The sequence below is a fragment of the Eupeodes corollae genome, chromosome 1, assembly GCF_945859685.1.
Source record: "Eupeodes corollae chromosome 1, idEupCoro1.1, whole genome shotgun sequence".
Taxonomy (NCBI): domain Eukaryota; kingdom Metazoa; phylum Arthropoda; class Insecta; order Diptera; family Syrphidae; genus Eupeodes; species Eupeodes corollae.
In genome coordinates, this window is record NC_079147.1 from 238566846 (window position 1) to 238592827 (window position 25982).

General features: G+C 34.3%; 4 protein-coding genes, 1 long non-coding RNA gene and 1 other non-coding gene across 6 annotated transcripts; 3 read left to right on the forward strand and 3 right to left on the reverse strand.

Annotated features, from left to right (window-relative positions):
• Positions 1–2: 2 nt before the first annotated feature.
• On the reverse strand, positions 3–1092 carry LOC129939523 (uncharacterized). The gene is made up of 2 exons (XR_008780548.1): positions 338–1092; positions 3–279 (listed from the first exon to the last, which is right to left on the reverse strand). It is a non-coding gene; the product is annotated as an uncharacterized LOC129939523 (long non-coding RNA).
• A 3198-nt stretch (positions 1093–4290) lies between these two features.
• Positions 4291–6548, reverse strand: LOC129939885 (uncharacterized). Its single transcript, XM_056048066.1, has 3 exons — positions 5553–6548; positions 4698–5483; positions 4291–4634 (listed from the first exon to the last, which is right to left on the reverse strand). The coding sequence occupies exons 1-3, from the start codon at positions 6408–6410 to the stop codon at positions 4386–4388; spliced, it is 1893 nt and encodes a 630-aa protein (XP_055904041.1). The 5' UTR covers positions 6411–6548; the 3' UTR covers positions 4291–4385.
• Positions 6549–8699: 2151 nt separating this feature from the next.
• On the forward strand, positions 8700–9378 carry LOC129939887 (NTF2-related export protein). The gene is made up of 3 exons (XM_056048069.1): positions 8700–8823; positions 8883–8969; positions 9036–9378. Exons 1-3 carry the CDS (start codon positions 8815–8817, stop codon positions 9357–9359), a joined length of 420 nt encoding a protein of 139 aa, XP_055904044.1. The 5' UTR covers positions 8700–8814; the 3' UTR covers positions 9360–9378.
• Positions 9375–11625, reverse strand: LOC129939886 (gastrulation defective protein 1 homolog). Its single transcript, XM_056048068.1, has 3 exons — positions 11393–11625; positions 11127–11263; positions 9375–11061 (listed from the first exon to the last, which is right to left on the reverse strand). Exons 1-3 carry the CDS (start codon positions 11496–11498, stop codon positions 9424–9426), a joined length of 1881 nt encoding a protein of 626 aa, XP_055904043.1. The 5' UTR covers positions 11499–11625; the 3' UTR covers positions 9375–9423.
• A 1541-nt stretch (positions 11626–13166) lies between these two features.
• On the forward strand, positions 13167–20850 carry LOC129942011 (death-associated protein 1). The gene is made up of 3 exons (XM_056050803.1): positions 13167–13352; positions 20209–20297; positions 20365–20850. Exons 1-3 carry the CDS (start codon positions 13307–13309, stop codon positions 20518–20520), a joined length of 291 nt encoding a protein of 96 aa, XP_055906778.1. The 5' UTR covers positions 13167–13306; the 3' UTR covers positions 20521–20850.
• Positions 20851–25039: 4189 nt separating this feature from the next.
• Trnastop-uca (transfer RNA opal suppressor (anticodon UCA)) lies at positions 25040–25126 on the forward strand. Its single transcript has one exon. It is a non-coding gene; the product is annotated as a tRNA-Sec (tRNA).
• The last annotated feature ends 856 nt before the right edge of the window (positions 25127–25982 follow it).

Sequence of the window (25982 nt, forward strand, 5' to 3'; positions counted from 1 at the left end):
AAAAAAAAAAAAAAAAACAAAAATTATGCATAATTAAATGAAACAAAAAGAAGGTTTTTTTTTTCATTAATTTTAAATTAGTGATGTAAACATCGGATACAATTTGTTTTTAAGAAGTAATCCCTTATGTTTCTCTGAAATAAAATGGATATTATAATATTTATTTATTTATATTGCTTGCAGTCATCAATAACGGTTTAGAAATAAACTTATTTGAAGCAGGGAAGAACTGAACAACCAGCACAATTTAATTAATATCGATCTCTTGAAGTGAGAGATCTAAAAGAAAGAAGCGTAAGTATTTTATAAAAGCGATTTTGAATTATTCAATGAATACCTTTCTAACCGTTTGACACAATTTGTATCCCTAGTTAGATGTCTCCAGTTTCGCGCTCCAAGTTGGGTGATGTCACTTTGCACTTTTGCACGCCACCTGCTCCGTGGTTTTCGCTGAAGGATTTCAGACCAATAAACTTAACATCTTTTGTGCTTAAAATCTTGGAGCACATTCTTGATTACCATATTAGAGAAATCCTAGTTGGACGACCTCTCGAAAGCTCTCAGCGTGCTTATCTTAAGGGTAAATCTACGGAGAACAAACAATCCATTATAAAGAATTTACTCTTGTCACCTTCCTAGACATATAAGGTGCTTTAAACAACGTCCTTACAGAATCCATAGAAGAATCGCTCGTAAAGTTCGGGGTAGAAGACTTCATTCGAGAATGGATTTTTTCCATGTTCAGTGGTAGGAAGATTCGAGCCACTCTAGGCAATACAATCGCAACAAAACACGTGAGTAGGAGAACACCCCAGGTTGGTGTCCTTTCGCCTCTTCTATAGCTTCTGGTCATGGATACAATTCTCGTTAAATTAGAGAGATGTGGAGTGAAGGCGGTAGCCTACGCGGATGATTTGGTGCTATTGGTGTCAGGAAAGTACACCTCTGTGATTAGTGAAATCACGGAGTCAGCTTTAAGAAAGTTAGCAACTGGGCCACGAGTTGTGGACTAGGAGTTAACCAAAGTAAAACTGAACTGTTGCTCTTTACCACCAAAACTAAAGTACCGCCCTTCACGCTACCTCGACTCAACGGTCAAATCCTATCATTGTCTTCCAGTGCAAAATATTTGGATGTTATACTCGACCCTAAACTAAACTGGAAACAAAATATTTAAGTACGGGTTTAGAAGGCCTGTGTTGCCTTCTACGCCTGCAGCAAAACTTTCGGCAAAAAGTGGGACTTCAGTCGAAGATGATTTTATGGACGTACACAGCCGTAGTACGCCCAATCTTAAAATATGGTTCGATTGTGTGGTGGCCTGCTCTTAGCAAAGCCTATAATATTAATAAGCTAAAGAAGGTTCAGAGAACAGCTTGAGTGGGCACCACAGGGGCCATGCTTACTTGCCAAACGGACGCCTTAAACGTTATTTTGGATCTTCTACCAATCGACCTTTTTATTAAATACATAGTTTCCTGCAGCGCTATTAGGCTAAAGGAATCAAATAGCTGGTTGTCAAAACCTTATGGTCACAGCAACACTACGAAATTAATTCCCTCAGATATTATCTCGGTAGACACTGACTACTGCACTCCTACTTTGAACCTTAGTAAGAGTTTTTAGGTTATTTTACCATCGAGAGAAGATTGGGGAATGACATCGTGTCGATAGGTTTCGCCATTTCTACCTACCTACAGCTCGTCGTTCCATCTACTCGTACACTCCCCTTATACAGTGTTGTAAGTCTTTTTTTTATAATAAACGGGCACTCAAGGTGTTATTAATACCCTTAGCATGTTTAAAGGATTAAAGAGGAGATACCGATGCACATTCGTCTTAAAGTTTTGAATATCAAAATGATAGGGAAAAACAGAACTGGGTAAAGCATTCCGCATTCTCGATACGTCCGAAATTGATACTCAGACTTGTTTTAGGGGCACGTGATCAAATATACGAGTTATATTCAAGTTTTGGACGAATGAAGGCTTTGTAAATTACAGCCAGATCAGAAGGGGTGAAAAATGTCTTGCACCGTCGGAGAAATCCTAAGCACCTAGCAGCATTTTTGGCAATATCGAATATGTGATCATTCCATAAGAGTTGATTGGTTTTCTGCTAATGGATAGAGGCATCGGGGTGGGTTACGCTTTAACGATGTAAAGATTTGTTCCACTATTCGGTGAGATAAACCATGAGATCACCAGTGGACCTATTGCTACATAAGTCATACTGCCGTGCCGGTCATTAAAAAGCTTCCGTTCTTCAAGATATTTCTTAAGCTGATAATTAATCAGGGTTTCCATGACCTTGGGAAGAAGGAGCGGGAGGGTGACCAGACATTTTTACTACCTTTAGGACATTTTAGTATTTTTGCCTTAATTTCTGGTCATGCAAAAATTTTGTTCGTCGAATATGGCCGTTACAAGTCTTGTTTGTTTGAACTTATTCCGGTTTTCCTCAGTGGGGTTGGCTTTATGAATCCGGAAGCTTACATCTCTGATCCTAATTACCTCTTAACAGCTCGAACCAAACCATGAGTTCTCTATAGGTTTGATAAATTTTACCCTATTCGGGATAAAATGTCTCATTCCACAAAGAATTAAATTTGTAACCATATCTGCGCTGGAATCTACGTCACTATCAAGGAAGCATAGTGACCAGTTAAAGTTCCTGAAGAATTCATTGAGACCGTCCCAGTTGGCTTTCTAATATTGCCAAACGATTCTCATGGGGGTTTTTTATTTGACTGGGTTTTTTACACATGAGAAATTTGCATCTACGATACAGTGGTCTGATGTACCTAAGGGCGGTAATACACTGATTGTGTATTTATTAGGATCAGAAGTAAGAAACAAGTCTAGGGTGTTGGCGGATTGACCTGCAACGTCAGGGATTCGAGTTAGCTCGTCGACAAGCTGAGTTAATTGATTTAACTCAGCAAAGACCTCAACATCCGGTGTTGACTGGCCAGAATAACGAAGCCAAGAATAATTGTGTACATTGAAATCGCCCGCAATGACGATTTCTTTACGACAGCATGTATTTTGTTTTGTCCTCATTAAACGTTAAACCCATTTTTGCCACCTCATCCTCAATACTCACAGAAGCTCTATTGACATCACGCTGAGTTCTTTCGCTAATTTACTGTCATCAGCATACGCCAGTAATACCCGTGGCATGATGTGCGATGGACTGTCATGCGAGAGGTCTTGGGTTCGATCCCTGCCTATGCCACCTAAAGTTTTTTTCACGGGTACTGCCTCATGCGAGGAATTGACAAATTCTCATGAAAAGTGCTTTCTCAAATTTGCCGTTCGGGTTCGGCATAAAATTGTAGTTCCCTTCCATCCCTGAAAACAGTAATCGCAAACAGGAATGGTTGAGAGTTGTCAGTCACTAGGCCTTAGTTCTCAAACGGACTGTTGCGTCGCCCAATTTATTTTTATACGCCAGTAATTGGACAGACTTTAGAAATATAGTGCTTCTAGTGTTGACGAGTCAGCTCTGCACTATTCTTTCAAGTACGATGCTAAAAAATCGCAGGTCAAGAACTATCCGGTTGCCTTGGTCACAATTTACATTAATTGTTGTTGTTTATGAGCGCCTTCAAGCGCTGGACATTTTAAATCAACCCCTAGTGTTTCATTCAATTCCTGGTCTAAAATTTTGAAAAAATAGGTAGACAATGTTTCAAAATCTTTAATCGGTTTGCTAAGAGATCAACACTTAGCTGGACGTGCAATAGCTGAAGTTTAATTGGCTTTTATTCTTAGCTTAAAAATAAAGATTCTAACAGAAAAGACTTGGAAGAAGGTAAAACAACAATTTGGAAGCTATTAAAAACAACGTTATTATTGACGATGAATGAAATGTTTGCTATAAAAGTTTTCAAGACTTCTCAATGAGTTGGAGAAAGATTGGTGTAACTTGTTTTAAGGCGAAAAATAGTTTAATTTTGATTGCCCCGATGAGACCAACTTAAGAAAATAAAAAGGTTTTTAAAGAATCCTCAAAGAGTCGTTATGAGAGCTGTCTGTTATTGGGCCCTCTTTTTTTAACAACAATTACTCTGGCAAGAGCCAGTACCCTTCAAAAAATAACTTGTTAGTAGCACTGGAAGGGATTGAACCTCATGAAAGTCTTACGCACCTACCCATCACCCCACGGGGTAAAAATTATACATATTCTGTTTATGTCGCTCGGAACAAGTAGATCACTTCTGTGTACATAGTAGAATCCTTCAGTTTGAGCTGGGCAAAGTTATGAAAATAAGGCCAGACAATACTATTAGCTTCTAATGCCTGAGCGAAATACTAACTAAGCATTGCTTCAAGGACAAATTTTAATTAAACACAGCTAATTAAAAGTATCAATTCTCTTCACTAAAAAACTTCGGCTTTCTTAATTCTTTGCCTCCTATTCCATTCTTCTTGGGCATGAATGTACTCCCAATTATGCCATGGTCTAAATGTGTGAACATCATTCTTCCTTGGTGGTAGATAAGAAAAAAATACATTTCTTGGTGGTCCTTTCGTACAATGATATGGTCTTATAGCCACATAATAAGTACGTGCATCATTAAGAAGACTTTCTTTGAAATTATCTTCATAGATGGCCCTCAAGTAATTCGTCTGGAACAAAACCAATATACGAACTTTGTTAAGATTTTAAAGTAAAAAGTAACCAAAATATACCTTTTTAATAAGATACTCCCTGCAGCCATAGGAAACTATGCGTTTTTCAGACAGATCATTCACATGTGGTATTCGAACACGAAGTGTATTATTTCGTAAGACTTGAAAGACTCTTTTCGTTCGCTGAAAAGCCTTTCGTTTCTCTTCCCTTGTGTATGCCATTCCATAGCGTTTTCTAACCCATTCTCTGAGAGTTGGATATTTATGGGCATCGGGAAGAGAAGCTAAAACAAATTTCTTATTTTTCTTAATTTCGTTTAAAGCTTTTAAAAGTATCGATTGTATAAGTTTATTATCACGAGGATCAATGTGACGCGGGGTCTGATCGAATAGAATTTTGTCTTCTTTTATTTCAACCTGATCTGATTTTTGATCTTTCTTGTATTTGTCATTAAAATTCTTAACTGCCTGAGCCCACATAGCTTTGCAACATTTTTTTATTGCTCGGTTGTGTTCCATTGAAATGTTTCCGCTGCTATTTGCATCCAAGGCCAATTCTACTGCATCTTTGATAGGATTTTTAACTCCATAATCGAATATTTTATGATAATTGAATTTATATGGTTTATTTGTTTTGGGACCTTTGAAGTAAATGCATTTCGAGCTTATGGCAGCATCATGTCCAAAATTATATAAACTCAAGTTTTCGTCGTTGGCTTCTTGTGGAACTTGATCTTTTTCAGGGACATCAATACCTCCTCCAACCTGTTGTTTGCTATTTTCCAAATCTTCAGCAGTTTTGTTAATTTCAGAGTTGAGATCTTCAATAACCCTTTTATAGGATAACTATGTAAATACAAGACCCTGATTAGATAAGCTTCAGGTAGCTACAAAGGAGTTTTGTTTTTTACTTACATTTTTGAAATGTCGCTTAACATCAAAGTATTTTTCACAAGCCTTTCTTTTAGCGACAATTTGTTCATTTGCCAAAGTCTCTTTAATTGCTTGAACGGTCTTATGATGCTCACATAGACTTAATTTATGATCTTTTTGATGTTCTTGGGATCTCTCCTCCTCGAAGATAGTATCAATTTCATTATTTATAATCCCCTTAGCAATTCTTTCACTCTTCCCGAGTTCATATTTAGCAAACCAACGATTGGCTTCATTGGAAACTGTATAGTGTGGATCAAGATAATTTCCCAACTCCGAAAAATTTGTAACAGTATCAAGCTCATTCAAAATAAGACTCTTGCCATACAAATGGGGTCTTGGTTGCTTTTGAAAATAAGGAATCCCTAATAAGGTCGTTGATTTTCTCTTTCTCAAAGAAAACCTCTTCTTTTTTTTAGTTTTTGTTTCTAGGTTCTTTGGAAGCAATTTATCTAATTCTCTTAATGTTGTTACCGTATCCAGATAAGCTATAACAGTGATGATAATTTGTTCATTAACCGAATATTTCTTTCCATTACAATTAAACCGTTCACTGCGATAGTACATCTCCATTAGAAACCATAAGAATGCTATATCATTTCCACCGCAAAGTTCGAAGATGAACTTAATTTCTGAATATCCAACTAGGGGTTCGATACCGATTCTTCGAAGGGTATCCCATACTCGATGGGAAGTTGCTTGTTCACAATCATCTCGAATACAATGGAACAGGGAATCAGCAGCTTTTCGTTGAAATTCGGACAGGCCCCGAAACCAATCTGGAAGATCTATTTCTTTCATAAATTTTTCAACTATTTCTAGATCTTTATCTTTCTTCATTTTTGATTTTGAAGTAAGTTTTTCAATTAAATTGAATTCAAAATTTTAATTTAAAAATAAACTAAAAATTTAAAAATATTTTAAAATAAAATAAGGAAAGAAAAATCTGAAGTAAAGAAGAAGTGAAGTGAAAGGATGACTAAATTATTTTTATTTAAATATTTTAATGAGAAAACAAATTCGTTTTTATTTCTATATACATATACTCTAAAGATATTTTTAAACTTTGTTACCGAAACTTATCAAAATGTTACCTTTACATAGTTCGCAGAAGACTTATTGCATATATGACTTAAGAAGGCTTATGAATGAAACCTTGAGACATCCTCATACATTTTTACTTTAAAGAGAGGGGGTGAACAATTTAAAATACAAATAAACAAACAACAGGGCAAGTGTTTTGTTCGGCTCTGCTTGTAGGATCTATACCTTTAATCTGAAAAGGACTGTCCTACGAACGATACAGATTGTAAATAAAACAAGAATATGGTACAAAATTCATTTTTATTTTATTCTTGTAGGTATTATAATACAAAAATCAATGACAATTATATGTGAAAAAAATATCGGCTAAATGCTGGCTAAAGAATCTTGCACATGAGCTACGAACTGTGATCTGTGGATGTTCGCATATTTTAACTTTTATTTCACAGACAGCGACGAATTGTCAATTTACATTTACCCTTTTTTCCATATTTTTCTCAGCCATGGTCTTCACACAAAAATAACACAAGCTTGGTACAATTTCGAGGTTAAGTTGCGCGCGAACTATTTATTCGTTGCAGTGTGGATGGTATGTGGAACGCGAACAGAGGTTGACGAACTGTGTAGCAACCACACTGCTATTCGTTACTACCAAATTGTTTTAACAAGATTTTCTTGTTTTAGAGAACAAAATGCAAATTTGTTTGTTCTCATGTGCAAGGCCCTTAACTCTTAAGGCTTCTTTCCAATGGTCCATCTCCATATTTTCAATGACGATGGGGCATTATTTAAATTCAATGTCGTTAATATGATGAATTATCTTATTTTGCAGGTTCCGACGACATATAGGACTAAAAAGTAAGGCAATTTTTTATTACTTGATTGACCAGCTGCAAAAAAATTGCCTTATAATTAAAGTAACTTTATTGGAAAGATGACTGGAAAGTTAGTAATGAAAAATCTCTCTAGCTATCAAATCAAGTATGGTAAAAGCCATTGGACGAATTCACTTATGGGGTTACTTTGTAGTCAAAATTCAACTAGCTTTAGGTTTGTTGTTCAATAAGATTTATAACAGTTAAGAGTAGTGTAATGCATTGGAAGTTCATGAAAACGAAAACGACAAAATCTGTATACTACTTTGCAGGGCCAAATTTCAACTCATTTTGTAGTTGTATGTAGTAAGAACGACTTGACTTCATGACAATATAACCCAATGATACCACCAGACCACAAAGCATGCATAAAGTAGTCATTCTTTGTTGATGCAATGGCTTTTCAACAATTACTTACTTAATAATTAAAAATGTATTTCTACTTGCAGAATAAAATAAGGTTGATGAAGGCAGGTATTTGTCGAAGTACTAAAGTGGTAGAAAATACACCAGAGTGATAATTAGTTGTTTAGTTCTATAAAGCAATAGGACTTTATGGCAGTTAAACTTTTTCTGATTTATCCGTGTCGTGATGAATAGTGCGTAGGGCTGTCATCCGAGAAGTCTTGGCTTGGATTCAATCCCGTTGCCGCCTTAATTTTTTTCACAGGTTCTGCGTTTTGCTAGAATTTTACATATCCCGCAAGAGTAGTTCTTGTCATGAAAAGTGTTTCCTCAAATTAAATAAAAAACCATTCCATTCTTTTACCAACGTTTCGTAAGAATTCCGTACTTCTTCAGGGGATTTTTTTGTTCTTTATTCAATACTTGTATTAAATCACATTATAATTGTTAAAAACTCCGTATTGCATTCTTCCGACAGCACTGGCACAAATTTGAAATAAATAACAAATACAATATAAAATAAAACAAGCAAAAAAAATAAATTATTAAACTAGAAGAGAAAGACATTTATATCACAGCTTAATTTTGAGGTACTTGATGTTAAAATTATTAATGTCTCAGCATTTATAAAATAATCTATTGCTAAATTCAAATTAAAAGACAAACTATTTTAAATGATTATAATGTCACTATTTATTTACTGTGTAATCTACCAAAGAAAGCATTAAGCACCTTATAAAATGTTTTCCGCTGTCGGTTGAATGCATTCATTTTAATATCAAATTACTGTCACTTTTTGACAGTTGTCAGTGTCAAATCAACAGAAAAAAAAACGGCAACCGTACAGAAGAAAGACGAAGACCAAACGCAAAACAATTTCACAAGATTTTTCTAAATATTCCAAAAAACTATCTCAAAATATGGATACTGTAAGTCAAAACTAAACAAACCCTCATTCAAAAATAATCCTTAACAATTTATAATCTAGGAACTTCGTGGCAAAATTGAAGCCTGCTGTAACACAGCTGAAGAATTCACAAAACTTTACTACAAAAGTTTCGACAAAAGCCGACATGTGAGTATTTTTTTAAAAATGTGTTCCTTTCCCTTGTAATGTTTATTTTTTGATTTTTATAACCAGCAAATGAATCGCCTCTACCTTGACACTGGAGTCTTTGTTTGGAATGGCAGTGGGGCAATAGGCAAGGACAATATACAAAAACTTCAAATTGAACTGCCATCGTCCGAGCACAATCTGTACACTCTGGACGCTCAACCGATTATCGATGATGCTGTTGCCGGACAACTAACGTACGCCATCCAAACTGGAGGAACCGTGAAGTACATGGACAACCCAGTCAAACAATTCCAACAGACATTCATCATCACTGCCCAAGGTGATAAATGGAAAATTGCAAGCGACAGTTATCGCCTGCAAGATGCTATCGCAACTGCGGATAAATGATTTCAAACACCAAAGTAAAGTTGTTTCTTTTTTATTTATTTATTTCTACATAAAATGTGGTTCTTTATTCGGTCTTGGGCTTCTTAGCATCTGGTTCCTCAGAGAAAATTGGCTTTGGCTGCGTTTTGTTGTACGCCGGAGCAACCCAGTAGGGGTTCTCTGCTGCGTCCTTGGCATACTTCAAAATGGCTTCACGGGGATCCTGATCATCGTCGACTCTCTTGCTCAAACCTAGATTCCTAATGACATAGGAACTTAGCGTGCCGCCCGAAGAAGCAACACGACCACCCTGGCCGGAGGTGATTGGCAAATCTGGTCGCTTTGATTTGACTGGATCGAGTCGATCCTTCTCCAGCTTCTTGCGACTGGACTTGGACTTCTCCTGTCGGAACATTGGCAATGCATGTGGGGTGATGATCTGTGTGACGCCAATCATCTCAGTGTGCTTCTTCTTGCGATAAGTCTTCACCACGCAGAGTTTAGCTCCTCGGAAGCTTCTTCTTTCGTCGTAGTAACACTTGACCACCCCATTTCCGCAACCTACGAAAATCTGATTCAGCTTCGGATGCCACAGGGTCTTGATTATGTGTGATGTGGTAACGGGAATAGTTTTCACGCTCTGGAACGTCTGAGTATCAAAGAAATGAAGATTCGCCTCGTTCTGGCCTTTGGGGAGCGATTCACCAGTGACCAGCATTCGGTCGTCCGGACTGAAGCAACAGTCGGTGGTGTCGTAGCGGGAAAATAACCCCTCCCAGGCGTGAAGGCATGTCTTGAGCGAACGCAGATCCCACAGCTTCATAGTTTCGTCACATGATCGAGTGGCAATCTGGTGACCGAGATATGAGAACACAATCGAGGATATTTCGCTTCCTTTCTGGTGGGCGTTCCTTGCGCAATGTGTGGTATTGACAAACATCTTACGTGTGTCCCATGTTTGGATGGATCCATCGACACATCCAGCGGCAATCAGCGTCGCATCTCGGTTGTAAGTGCATGAAGATGGAATGGTCTTGAGTCCGCCTTGAGCCCGAGTCTTGATGACGATTTTTTGTTCTTTGGATCGGAAATTGTTCCAGATCCGAAGTGTGGCATCCATGGAACTCGTGAGGAACTCTTCACGAGTGAAGGGGTGCCAGCAGCCGGCGGTCAATTGGGCTGTGTGTCCCTTCGTCTTGGTCATGTCGGTTATGTATTGGTCGCCTTTGACGCACTCCATCTTCTCGAACCCGTCGCGATCGAGGATCTTTGCCTGTGAATTTCCGGACACCACCAAAATCATGTCTCCCGTCACGGAGTAGTGCAGAGCACGAATGGGGTAGTTTTCGCAAGGCTGTATTGTGCGGAAGCTCCTCATCGACGAATCCATTCCGGCGAAGTCCCAGAAACACATATCGTAGTCTATCGATCCAGAGACCACGCGTCCACCGGAGGGGTCTCCGGCAAGCGCGAGAACGGCTTTAGTGCCGTGTTGCATCTGCACTTCGTGTGTGTCTGGGATTTTGTTCTCGAGGTTGTCGTCCTCGTCCTCAGAATCATCGTCATCTTCTTCCCCATCCGAATTGGGCTTTTGTTTGGTCGAATCAGTCGGAGGAAGAGGGCCAATAGTGCCATCGTCATCATCGTTGTTGCCTTCTTGGCTCTTATCATCGCTGGCGTCGGGCTTAGCAGGGGCACTTTTGCGTGCTCTTTCAATCTCCGCCTGAAAATCAAGTTGAACAAATGAGAGTAAACTAAATTGGAAACTATCACTGGGAAGTTACTTACATTGATGTCAAATGTCTTGGCCTTCCGACCAAATCCAGAAATACCCATAACGTCTTTTAAATGCTGCGACTCTAGATCATCGGTAACGTTCTCGATGTTCCGTTGCATTTCATCTTTGCCGATCTTTTTGAAGCCACCTGAAAGGGAAAAGGCGACAATTTTTGGTCCATTTTGTTGGGTTTAGGTCGTTTGTGGGGTTTCGATCATCGCTCATGTTCAGAGAATCTTCTAAATTCAATTTTAGGAATTGCTCTTTTTGTATGTACCTTGAATTGATGCTGGTTGATCATTTTCAGTTTGGTTTGTTGAGGAAGGTTGTGCTTTGTTAAGATTTAAGTTTATCTTGCCAAAAGATATTTTAGGGCGGTTCATGATTGGTTTTTTGATTTTTCTTTTCACACAATTAATAACATTTCCAAAAACGATGGAATATGTTTGGGTCTGCTTTTTATTTGGAAGAAATGTTGCTTGTTTTTGATTTTAATTCGGTGAGGATGACAGAGCTCGATTTGTCATTTGCATTTGAGCCGCTGTATTGGTTTTGGTAAAAACAAGAAAAGCTTTTTTTTTATGGGTTTACATTATGCAGTAAATGTATGAGAACCAAAACTATCTCCGGTGGCCATCAAGATAAATAACCTCACAAACCATATTCAGTTTTGTTTTAAATACGGTGCAATGATTTTACAGTGTTTGGTATTTTAGAGTAGTCCGCAGCTTGTGATTAAATTTAGTTCACGTTGTGTGGAAAATGCAATTGATCTTGTAGAAACTATCCTCCAAGTTCCAAATTGAGGGATGTTGTCTCTCTAGCATTACGAAACTCTTTTTCTCGTCAGAACTCAAATTAGCCTAATCATCCAAAATAATGATCTGTCAAAATTTATCTCGTAATAATTGCACCGAGAAATAAAACGATACATTTTATCTTGACAAAAGTGGCAACTGTCACTAAAGTTTAGTTTGCTTTTTTTAAATAGTGCAAAGTAGTTTAATTTATTAAAGAAATAAATAGAAATAATGCAAGTATAATAAATTAAACTTACGGTTTTTAAATTCTTCGGTTGCGCTTGTCAAACGCCCAACCGAACTAACGCGTTGTTGTACTTTTGCTGAAAGACCAAAAATTTGCAAACAAATTAAAATCATTTTAATTTTAATAAATTTAAATGAAAACAAAATTTTTAATATTTCGAGTCTGGTACTTTAATGAATGTCTATAAATTTAAATTTAACTTTAAGGTCCTATTCCTCAAGTATGAGTCAACGATGTGCAATGGGTGCTTCAATTGGTTCAAAACTTGTTTTTAAAAAAAAACATAATGTCTTGGCTAAACATCTGCTTACACTTTGGAAGTTAGTTGTTAACAATTTTGTAACGTTGTTTAGCTTAAAGTGACTGATTTCGTTATAATATTAACTTTCTATCAAAATTTTGACCGGGAAACAGTTGTCAGAGTCAAAATAACTTGTGGCTTAAAAAGAAACCTCTAGATGGCCCACCACATTTGTTTAATAGAATCCAATGTATGTTAGATACTGTCACACCTTTCTGAAACTAACGCTTTAGTTGATGACTGATGGGTTTACCTGGGCATCTAAAATCAAACCGTTTAAAATAACTTTTCATGAAAAGAAAAAACAACATTTTCCAATATAGATCAGATTAGATAAAGTAAAAAAAAAGAAATACGTCCCATTATTATGTAGGCCCTAAATACCGTCTAAGTGCTTTTAGCGTAAAACTTCATACACACTTTCTGCCCTTAAGGAGCCATTTTAACTTTACGTAGCAAGTTTTATAAATAGAACAACTACATTTTGTTCGATTTCACAAGTCACAGGAATAAAAGTGTACATTTTTCAAGAAAACGTATACAGAAACTCAAAGTAAGGAAACAGGCCTTTTAAAAATGGAAACCGGAAAAAAGCTTTAAGAGCTTTTCCACTGCTTCTCCAACATGTTTGTTTGAAAAGCAAATGCAAAAAGCAAAAGGTAAAATCCAAAATTCCAAAACCACAAAACCAGAGAGAAACAAAACGTAGCCAGACTTAAAATCGTGCAGTCGTGTCCAAAAAAATCTTATAAGAACAAAAAAGAACTTTTCTGATTTTTTCCTAATCATCAGATTTTATAAATAAATTGATAAGACTCATTAATATTATAAAAATCACTAACAATGGCAGATGAACAGCCAAATCTCCTCGCAGGTCATCCTCCAGCAGGTAAAATATTTAAATTATTTATTATTATTTCTTTTTTACAACAATAAAAACAAATTTCACATCACATTTGGTGGAGTCATATTTCTCGTCGTAGCGTCGTGCGTCGTCGGTTTTAATTCGAAGTTCCAAGAACCCTCACGGCCAACGATGGAGAACAAGAAAACCTCAAACCTGCACGACGCAATAAAATTGGAATTGGTCAATTTGTATGCAGGTGTGAGAATTCCATAACAAAAAGTGGCGTCATCGCATTACCCTTTATTTGTCTTCTATTTTAAAGTTGTACCTAATTTTTAAATACATTTGGAGGTGGTGAATGGTGTCTTAAAGTACACACCTTTGATCTATTTTAGATCAGGATATTTCTATACACTTTGATACACACCACCATTCTCCCACGAACTAAATAAATCTTCGTTTGCTCCAATTATCGTTCTCCAAGAACTATTTTTGGAAACTTCTGATATACCTAGTTGTTCCCGTTTGGGGTCGTCCTAATAATTTTATTCCTCCATCGCCTATGCAATTGTTTGAGGTTGTTGACATTTCTGTAGGTACTTGCATAGAATTCCATTAGACACTAGACAGAAGACGGATTCATAGAATTCAGAAGCTTAACCGGTTACAGATAGAAGTTGGGCCCCTAGCAAAACAAGCAATTAAACAGTCTCTAATAGTCATAATCATAAGTAACCTGTTCAGGAATAATATTTTATTTTGTTCTTCTCCAATTTATGTATGATATCAAACAAAAAACAAAAAACAACTATCGATTTTTAATCTTTTTAGATTAAACTTCTTTGTTCTGCTTTTGTTTTTAAATTAAAATAATAAAATGATATTTTTTGTGAATAACAACACATTTTTTAACATTTTGTGTGTGGAATCTATTTTTGTTGTTATTAAAAAACAATTTCTGTTTCCCGCAGCTTTGTAAACAAGATAAAAAACGACTATCTCTAAAATATGGTTTGTTTCTCTCGGCATAATTATGTTTAAATGTATAAGTAGGTAGGTTAGGTACGTGCTTTTATTTTGTTGTTTCTGTTTAGTTCTTTTTATATCTTTTTGTTTGCTTTTGTTGTTTTTTTTTTATGTTATACCTCTTCTTAGGAAGGTGGGACTTTTTTGCCGAAAAATTTCCATTGGCAATTGAAATAGTTTAATCAAATTGATCAAGTTTAATCTGTATGATTATTTAATGTGAAGCATATCTTTTTTTGACTGCATTGCCACGCTTACCAATGATTGATTTAATCAAAGTTGAAATTGATCGAAGTTGCTCGTTCTTTTTTTATTGTTGATAAGAATGAAAGATTGATAAGAAACTGAACTGAAAATAAAATGTTAAACATCAATGATTAAAAACAGCAACTCTGATTTTTAATACTCATGATGTTTTAATTTAGAAACTTATAAAAGGACACGCATTTTTTGAACTACGATATTAATAAATTTACCATACTTTGTTTTTTTTGTTTTATACACATATTGTGCGCCTTCAAGTTATGAATACTCTTTTAATAATAAGCTATTGCAATGAGTGGAATATATAGAACCTGGTAAAGCATTTTACATTCGTGTAGTGTGTCTAAAAAAAAATAATCTTTGCACGTATCAGTACGTCCGAAATTGGTAACTGATGAGAATTCTAGAAGTACGAGTATTAGGTTTCAGTAGAGCATTCTTTAAAAAAATATCGATGAACAATGATAGGCATTAGATATTGCCCCTGTGTTCAAGAAAAATAAATGTGAGAGAACGATAGGGTGCCAGCCTAAATACGAGAATTGTGCTCGATTTCTTTGCAAGTTGTAGCCAGATCAAAAGGCACATCGTCGGAGAAAACCTTAATTGCTCAAACACAAACACTCTTCAGCTTCGGTTTGCCTGACGTTTACGAGTTCAGCCATAGGAATTTAATGCAAGGTATCACAATGAAGGTTCGACCTCACGATTCAATTGACAATCGTAAGAAAATAACGTAATATGACTCTAAACGGAAGCTCTACTTCAAATTTGCTGAACATTTGCTTTGTCTGACAGCTCAACAGTTGTAAAAAAGTTAACAAACAAAATTTGGAGGAATTCCCATTGTTATTATTGGCTGTGTAAGCTTCCGATATAATTTTAATTTTTTCGTTTTCAAAACTCAATTTTTTTTATTTTGAGAAAAATAACATCTGCTAATGACAGAAGTGCCATTTTAGAAATGTCATATTGGAAGAACGGTTATCAACCAAAAAAAATTTGTTGTCCAAATTTGAAAATAAAAATGACCACTTGTAGGTAAAAATGACGAACATAATTAGGTAATCCAAGTCCAAAAATTTGTAAGCACACATTAATGAATTCTTCAAATTTTTCTTAACATGTTTTCCATGTTATGCAGATGACATTTATTTTTTAATTACGTACAAATAAACTTCAAAATCCCTAACAAACTTAATTAAATTAGATTGGCCCATTCCATTACTTCATCTTTGGGATGACCCTGAACCAAGTTAGAAAAAAAAATGAATTAAAGATGAAATTGAAATTTCGAAATCCGACAAAAAACTTTTTGGAGTTATTTTGGTTACATTTCTTAAATTATTATTACTAAGGTTTAATTTAAATAACTAGTAGCAGTCTTTTTGAAAATTCTATATACATACAGCTGTCAACAAAATAATAGCAGCGCTAGTTTTTTCTCATTTCTTTTTATTATATTTTTTTTGCTATTGCTTTTTTCTCTCTCAACTTATGGTTTTTCTGAAACTCTTATTCTAAGCTTTCATTATCACCATCAATCATATCAATATGCACTATATCAATAAAATAACGGCACTTTGTTTAAAAAATTGCAAATTTTGGATACACAAAATAATAGCAGCGTTAATGCAAAAAATAGTTAAAATCAATAAAGTAAAGTATATTTCAACTAAAATCGCCAACAAACAGTAAGTATCTTCTGCAAATATCATTGTTTATTATTTTGCATGTTTTTTTTTGTTAAATTTATTAAACAGTGGGACGAGAACAATGTTTTGCGGTCAAGAGCTAGGCCAAATGTGGAGCGCCGGATAATCCTACAGGGAAATCCAAACAAATTTTAACGTTTCTGCAAACATGATCCATAATTCCATATATTTTGTGGAAAAAGTGGAAACCAGAAGTCAAAAACGCAAATTGGAGGACGGGGACCATAGGCCAATAGTCAAAATGTTAAAGAAAGACCCCTTTAAATCAGCTGTGGATATAAAAAAAAAAACTAGAGCTCAATGTGAGCGATGAGACAGTGCTTCGCACTATTCGCACAGCTTATTTGAAGGCATGCCACCCAAGAAAAAAGCTACTCCTCTCCAAACGTCATCTGGTTCAACGCCTCGCTTTTGCAAAAAAGTATGGTGGTTGAACACGAGAGAAGTGGCGGAACGTCTTGTTTTCAGACGAAAGCAAAATCATTCTTTTTGGTGGCACTGGGTCTAGAAATTTTGTTTGGCGTCCACCGAACACAGAGTTTCAGCTAAAATACACCATGAAAACAGTTAAGCTTGGAGGCAGCAAATTAATGGAAGTGATGCTGCCTTACGCTGCAGAACACATGCCTTTCAGATGGGTCTTCCAGCAAGACAATGACCCAAAGCACACAAGCCGTAGTGCGAAAGAGTGGTTCTCGCGTAAGGATATACAGCTTTTAGATTGGCCAGCGCAATCTCCAGACCTGAATCCCATTGAGCATTTGTGGGGGATGTTAAACGTGGCGTTGGCAAGCACAACCCCAAAATCAGGCATAATTGTGGACGACTGTACAAAGTGTGTGGAGGGGAATACCCATAAAGCAGTGCAATAAACTGGTGGATTCAATACCAAGAAGATGTGATGATGTTTTGAAAGTGAAGGGTTTTTGTACAAAATGTTAATGTGTTAAATAAATTATATAAATTATAAAAATTGATGAAATAATTGAATAAATGTCAATTTTTTGAATATTTATAAAACTGCTGCTATTATTTTGTGTGTCCAAAATTTGCAATTTTTTAAACAAAGTGCCGTTATTTTATTGATATAATGCATATTGATATGATTGATGGTGATAATGAAAGCTTAGAATAAGAGTTTCAGAAAAACCATAAGTTAGAGAGAAAAAAGCAATAATAAAGAAGATATAATAAAAAGAAATGAGAAAAAACTAGCGCTGTTATTATTTTGTTGACAGCTGTATGTATGTACATAAATAAAAATGTAAAGCGTTTGTTTTTACAATAATTGTATTAAAAGTAGAAAGGTATTTTGAGAATTTTTCCGGCTTATGTAATAAGTAGATCATTTTTTCTGTTCCCTAAGTCCAAATCAGTTTAAGAGTTTATATTTTTAATAAAGTTTGTATGGACACAAAGTAGCTTAAATAAGTGTTACCGTTGTTACTGTTTAGCCAAGTAAGTATATTAGAGAACGTTTTCGTTATTCTAATTGTGGAGCTTCTTTTTTCACCACTTCACCAAGTGAAAAAATAATAACAAAATTTGGTCACAGATGACCAATGTGGAAAGAAAATTTTGTAAAAACAGTTTGGTACTAACTAATTGCAGTGTGGTTGCTTTTAACTGTCAAACTCTATTCGCGTTCCAAATACCATACACACTGCAACGAATAAATTGTTCGCGCGCAACATAACCTCAAAATTGTACCGCTCTTATTTTTGTGTGAAAGATCATGTTCGAGGAAAATGTGAAGAAAAGAGTAAGCAGCTGATTGTGAAACGTCAAAACCAGTGTGCACTAACTTTGTAGCCGAAAAAAACTACTTCATAGGGGAAATTTCAACTACTTTTGTAGTAAGATTTAGCCAATCAGAATCCCTTGACTACGTAGCCACTAGCTTTGTGAATGCGACCATTCATATTCGATTGATCGCTGTCTGCGAACAGAAATTAAGTTCATGTAAAAAAAATTCAAAATATACGAATATCCACAGTTCGCAGTTCGTAGTTCGTAGCTCATGTGCAAGATGCTTTAGAAGCATTTTTGGGAAATGGCACGATTGGGTTGTACGACCTTGTTCATAAAGTCCGTGGCCATATTAGTAGACGCACTTTAGATTTTTTGCAAAATCTCAATTTTCAGCTATTTTAATCAGGTTTTCGAGTATTAATATGCATTTAAATTATTTTCTAAGTAGAATATAAACTATTTCCTACTTTTTTTATAAAAATAAAACAACTAATTTATAGATTTTATTTTTTATAATATTCAAAAATATTGCGTATAAATTAATAGTTATACAACTTCTGCAGTGCGTCTAATAACATGGCTAGGGGCTGTATATCCAAAGAGTCCCTTTAAAAATATTTCCTGTATTTTAATATTTAAAAATGCACCGACAAAAAAAGTTTGTTATCAAACATTTGATATCCCAAAAAAACCTCAATTTGTCCAACATTTTATATGTCGCAAGTAAGAAGTACAAGTTATACTCGAGAATATTGGTGGCTTCTCCATGTAACTTTTATAAATTCATTGTTTTTTTGTGTAAAGTTTTGAATTTTAAAATATTTATGGCTCGCATATGCAGAACAAAAAATGCCTAAAGCGGTCCTGCGAGTGAAACTGAAGTTGAAAGAACACTTATTTTAGAATGTATCGACGTGCCTGCGACTCTGCTGGCTTTGTAGAACATAAAGATCGAATACTACATGTATGTATATCAAATTTCGAAATAAAATTTTAAAATTCATTGGTTTTTGAGAAAACTGAAATCAAAATAACGTTTATATAGAAATATCCTTCTGGAGCAATACAAAAATATTTTTTTTATATTTAAAAAATCCATATTAAGAATATAAATGTTAGTAAGAATTTAAAAAAATCTATCGGTTTGTTTTTGAGAAGGTTCGAATTTTCTATTTTTGACCAAAAAATGTATAGACCCCATATACATTTTATCTGTTATCTGTAGGCTTAAACAAATTAAAGAAATGTTCAACGCGAATCGCCTCAAAACCTTAATTTCCAAGTTTGTCAATCGATCAAAAGTTTGGGCGATTGACAAATCGAGTTCAAATTTTGTTTACAAATTTATTACTAGTCATGTTGTTCCTATACATACATATGTCGCAAGTAAAAAGTGAATAATATGAAAAATTACTTTCAAAATACAGGGAAAGAGATCCCGAAGCTAATAAACAGAAAGTAATGCAGAAAATTAATTCTTTGCTCATCAATTATAAAAAATAAATTTAACAAAATTCGGATTCTGAAAAAAGTGTTGTGGTTGGCATAGGGAGTGTTATTTTGATGCGATGCAGTTTCTTAGAAACTTAGAGTAACAATTCACTTTGCAAAGCAGCATCGATAAAGATAGCATCACTCAGTATGTTGTCTACAATACAAAAGTATCAGCTTTCAGCTAAATTATTGTATAAATTATTGAATCGTCTGGTACACCTAGCCAATAAAGTTTCGCACCAATTAACGAAGCAAACAAAAAAATACTTCTGCTTTTAATTGCAAACAACGGTTGCTTTAATTCCCGTAACCGACCATTTGAAATTTTTCGCATGTTGTTTTTTTTGTCATCTAAGAATATTAACTTACCATATCCATTCTTTTAATCGAAAACTAATTAAATTTATTGGACCCATTTAGGACACATTTTATATCATTTCAAAGTCAAAGTCATCCATATTCCGTTTATAAAACAGTTCTACAAATCTATCTCTTGGAACATTTAAAAAAGTGTATTTGATAAAAAATCCTTTTAAAAGGATTCACTTTAAAAAACATACTTTTAGGCCAAATTAATAGACAGATTTGAATATTTTTCAATTTGGATAGCGTTCTAACACCATTGAAAACTATAATCTTTTTTCTAGTCAAAGCTGGTGGCATGAGAATCACGCAGCATAAGGCACCCAATACAGAGCGTCCAGCAAAAGATGCCGAAGATTGCACTGGATTGACTGTAAATATTAAATAAACAACATTTTATGCTAACAAAATTAAAATAACTATTTCTTATTGACTTTAAGCAACCTGTGAGCGTTAATAGTATGTCTGTAAGTGGTGCTCCTGTAAAGGGTAATTCCGATTACTCACCTCAAGCAGCTCAAGTTGCTCATTCACCAAAGCCCCCAGACAATTTTGCTGTTAAACAATCAATACAAATTCATCAACCAAGGAAATAGAGAGTTAAATATAAAGTTTAATAACAATATTACAAACAACAACAACAACACTAACAGCAGAAACAACAACATCAACAACAACAAACAAAAAAACATGAAATTAAACAATTCAAATATTTTTATACATCGCACAATAGGACCCTAAAAAAAAAACTTGTTAAAAAATTACTTTATTCAATTAATATTATTGTTCTATTGTTGACAACTAATTATTTGCATTCCTTTAACTGTATTTACTTTGAACATTGTTATAATTATTATAATTATATAATCTCAGTAAAATGAAATGAAAAAAAAAATAAAAATGATAAGATACAAAATATTACCGCATTCAAATTGTCTTTAAAAAATGAATAATTAAACGTGACTTAAATAAATATTTTTTTTAATTTAAAATAAAAAAAATAATTTCAGTTAATTTGATTTATTCTTAAAATAATAATAGGAACGTAAAAGATAGTATTTTTGTTTTTAATCGCACTCAACTTCAACACATCATCATATTCTTATAGTATTAACAATCAAAACTGCAAGCAACAGTGAAATTGAAACGGATATTTTTGAGTCATCACGAACTGGGTATGTAATTAATTTTTTTTTTTTAAATCTCTCTTTGGTACACGAAAGAATTGCGTTTACTGCGTAACAAAAGAAAAAAGGCATAAACAACTTACCTCAAAACTCAGTCTCCAATCAATCTTCTATTTCTAATTTTGTATACGCTAGTTAATTTACTGATATGAGCAACTCTTTAAAGGAGATCCCTAACAAATTTTGGAAACTTGGAAACTTAAAAACAAGAACCTTTCATTAAAAAAATGTTTATATCTGTAACGCTTTCGCAACCGTAAGTCATTTGTTAATAGCCCTGAAGTAAATTTTCATAATCTTCTCTCCTTTTCGCAAACTGACCGTAGTCATATCCCTGTGCTACAGAGTACGGTCCTAGATATTTTATTCGTGTTGAATGATGACTGCTTAGCCAGTCCTGATGGTATTCAGCCAATAGTATTAAAAGAGTTGGAAATGTTTTAGTTGAACCCCTTCATATTCAACCTTTCTGTAAAAACAGGCAAAATTTCTCAGTATATGAAAGAAGTTATTTCTCGTACCAATTTTTAAGAAAGGCAACAAGGTGGACATAACAACCAGCAGGCCCTTGCTTTCTTGCATTCCCAAATTGTTTTCGAAAGTGTAGCCTTTTTTAGTAAGAATCTCATTCGCGAACAACAACTAGGTTTTGTGAAAAAAGGTCAATCGTTTTAAATCTTGCATTTGAAGTTGACTGTGTATACACTTACTTTTCTAAAGGTTTTGACCAACTTATCTTATTTTATTTAAACTTAAAGCTTTTGGTTTTCCAACATTTTTCAAATCATACCTTAAAAACACATCCTATAAGGTAAAATTTCGAAATTGTCATTCAAAACCTTTTGTTGCTCAATCTGGTGTTCACCAAGGAAACCATCTTGGTTCTTTTCTGTTTATCATGTCTAATAACGACGTAACGTCAGATCTGCGCTCAAGTGAAGTTTTCATTTTTGCTGATGACATGAATATTTTTAAAATAATAAAGTCGACATTTCACACTTTGTGTGTGGAAAAAATAACCCTGCCCTTAACCCTTTAAAATGTCAGACGATAACTTTTACTAAAGAATGAATCGGAAGTGTATTTGATTATTTTTTTATTTGTACAATCGCCATTTTCGTCCTTATCTTGAATATGCTTGGCGAGTATGGGCTACCTATTACGAAATGCATAGAAAACGTAATGAATTATTTCAACATAATTTTATTTGCTTTTCCCTAAAGGTTTTCCTTGGGATGATCCTTATGATCTGCCACCCTCTGAACATCGTATTCAGCTTCTTCAAATGCGATCACTTCATCAAACACGTATTAATAGTGACTTAACATTTGTTCGTCAACTTAAATGGTGAAGTTAATGTACCTTATTTGCTATCTTGTGTACATTTGACTTAACTAGGCGGAACTCATCACATGCGTAAATTTGATTTTATATATGTATATAGACTTCCATAGAACTAACTATGTTAAGAATGAAGCTTTAAGTTGAATGGCCATTTTAGATAGATAGATAGAGAAATTTCTTCATTACAATATATAAGTTTTACATTCTATTAAAACTAAGAACATAAGGACATGGCAAAGCTGCCGTCTGCCTGATAGATATTCTTTTAAACTAAAATACATATAAGTAAAATATAAATGTTTTTTAATCTTTAATAAACAGTTTTTTATATTTTGTATTTATTTTATCAACTTATTTGACTTTTAAAAAGAAAATTGTTAAAGAAAAAGCGAATTGCAGAGAGTACAGATTTGTGATAAATCGGATCTATAAGCCACAAAGTTTAGACCATTTTATATAACTTAAACTGTTCATCGATAGATTTAAATCTAAGTAAGGTGGGATTTAAATCATTGTTTAGAACCAGTGCTTTTTGTTAAATCTTTTATATAGCGCGTTTAATTGTAAACAGCACTGTTTTGTAGGATTAATATGTCCTGAGCCTCGCCCTCAAAGTTTTCTATCATATGTATAAAGTTTTCAAAATATTCCCCTCTAAAAATGTTAAAAGCAATCAAAAAAAGGCTTTTTAAGGCTAAGGTAAAACACAAACATGTCACTTAACAACTTATTTTGTGTTAATTTTGCAAAGTATAAATCGTTGTCTTCTACAATGTAAACCATTTAAGCATCTCACTTAGTTTTTGGAAATTTGCATTAGTTTTGATTTTGAGTCTTGATTTGACTCTATATGAAGTTTTGAGTAAACCTTAAATTTATTGCTTAGGCCGCAAATTCACGACACAAAATAACTGCGCAAACCCCCGTTTGTTGTGAATGGGGTTGTTTGAGCGGTTTGTGCAGTTAACTGTGTAAAAATTAAAACAATTTTGATATTTTTGCTCAAGTCTTAAATTTGTGTCGTAAATGTCAAAAACTGTGCAACAGCTCAGTATAAAAATTGTATTTACGCCAGTATACATTGTTTTTTTTTTTTTTATAATGGCTGATGAACAAAAGTTCTGGAGCGAGTTCCTCGAACTTTATAAAGAACATCCGGCTCTATGGAAAGTAAAAAGCCCGGAATATAGCAACATGTTCAACGAACGAAAACTTTTTTAAACTGAGAACTGTGCAGCACTTGCATCGTGTTTTGCACAAACCGACTTGAGTAAAATTTCAGTTTGCGCAGTTATTTTGTGTGGTGAATTGGCGGCCTTAGTTTTGAAAAATACGTTTTAGAGTTTATATTTTGTGCTGATTTTGAGTGGAAGCCTTTTTCAGTATTATTTTTTAATATATTTCAGATTTGTTTTAGACAGATGCTTTAAAAGAACAAAATTTACTTTCAGACGGTTTTACCTTTTTCTGTTAAAAACAGTTTTAGTTAGGCTAGTGTTAACGGCGTTCACCCTCTTTACATTCTTTATATTGCCACTTGATCGAAAAAAAGTTAAATGATTAAAGTTTTAAACTGTCCCCTATGTTGGGAGTCAAACTGACTTACGTGTAGATGCAGAAATGCTATATGCCATGTCTGTAATCTGAATGAAAGCAGTGCTTACTTGCACCTCCACGTGGGGGCTCCCGGGGAGCAAGTTGTAGAAATCAGTGTAGCTCTATGATGAATGATACTGATCAATTCATAATTATTGAAAAAGGCACAGCTTAGAACTGCACTGACAAAATTCTCAACTTGTGAGCGAACGCAAGAAGCTATGGTTTGCTTCCTTCCTAAAATTAAATTTTACGATGGATGGTAAACACAGGACTGTCGTCCTTCCCTTGGGCCAGGGGTTGACTAACTGATAAAAATTGTACAAACCCAACAAGTATCAGTATTATACAAATTGATTGACTAAGTGCCATTGATATTTAATCGAAGTTTAAAAAAGTCTGGAGTAGAATTACAAATTTTTAGGAATGATGTACATTGTAGATAAAGCTAGGGTATTGATTTTACTTAACTCAAAAAATCAATATATAGATGGACAAAGCCAATACCAAAGGTTAACAAAGAAGTGAATTTGTTATGTCTTGGTAGCTTAGAAAGAGGAACTCACTGGAAGCACTTTGCCAAATAAGAGAGAGTAAATCTTTGCGTAAATCCTTTTGGTTAACTTTAAAAACTAAGTGATTATACGATGCGAGGGGCAACAAGTGTAAAAACTTGCCGTCAAATTAAGGCTCATAGCCAGATGTTGATGTTGTAAGCAATTATTCTCCATTATGTTTGACTTTTTATAGCAAAAATGTGCGAATAGACAACTTTTTTTATAATACCCATTCACTCCCGAAACATTCCTAGAATTGTCTTTTTTTCTACCTTTTGATCGCCTTGTTAAAAATCTGTCTTCTTAATCTTTGATGCAATCGGTAAAAAACTTCTTTATTTACATGTAAAATTTGAGTATCTTATTGATATAGTTCACAGTATTTTATTCGTTAACATTCTCATCACATCAAAGTCTTTTGTAGTCAAATTGCCCTACTGAGCTTCGGTGGTCCGGGGTGCAAGCTTCAAACTTGTAGTCGATTAACGTCGAAGTGGTTCGATTCCACCTGTAGGGCGAAATATAGGATTTTTCTTTATACATACATTTTGTATATAAATATGCGTACTTTATTTCCATTGTGAATAGTATTTTTAAATTATATGTATCGGTAGGTTGAAACAAATTAAATATAATATAATTTTAGGACCAAATCTATTACGAATTATAGAGCCAGATTAATAAAGCATCTGTTCTTTTAATACCCATATATAAGTATAACACTAATAAAGGGTGTCCAGCATCGTTCAACTTTAAATTGCGGCTATCGAAATAGTGGCTATTTGAGGTAAGCGGAAAGGGAAATTGCTATTCGTACGTGGGCGTCGCGCTTTTTGTTCTCACTTAATATTTCTTGACTAAGTGATAGGCTGACTATACTTTGCGAGAATCTTTCACAAGAACAATGCTGGAACGTTTTCAGACAACATTTACACTTAAATTAATTTTATTCAGTAACAAAGCAATTTCCATTTTTTTTTTAAATTCATTTTTATTAATTCAATCTTAAACCTATCTTAAAGCTAGACAAAAATTCATATAACTAGGCTAATTATCCATAACTTACAACTAACTTAATGGTCCCATACGGACACTCTAAGTTAAACTATAACACTAACTACTTATGCCTTTCGGCCCTAAGATCTATTTTAACTTCAATTCAATTTTATTTATTTTTGTATTCATTAGAAAATTTAAAAAACTAATATCAGTTTCCTTTTTATATTTACTTAAAAACTACTTACAATTAGGGACTAAAATAAAACTTAAAGCTAACTTAAACTACCTATTCTACCTATAAACTACTTAAAACTAGAACAACCCCATCAGCAAATCTAACTATCTAACTTTTTTGTTTTTCATATTTTGTTGTCT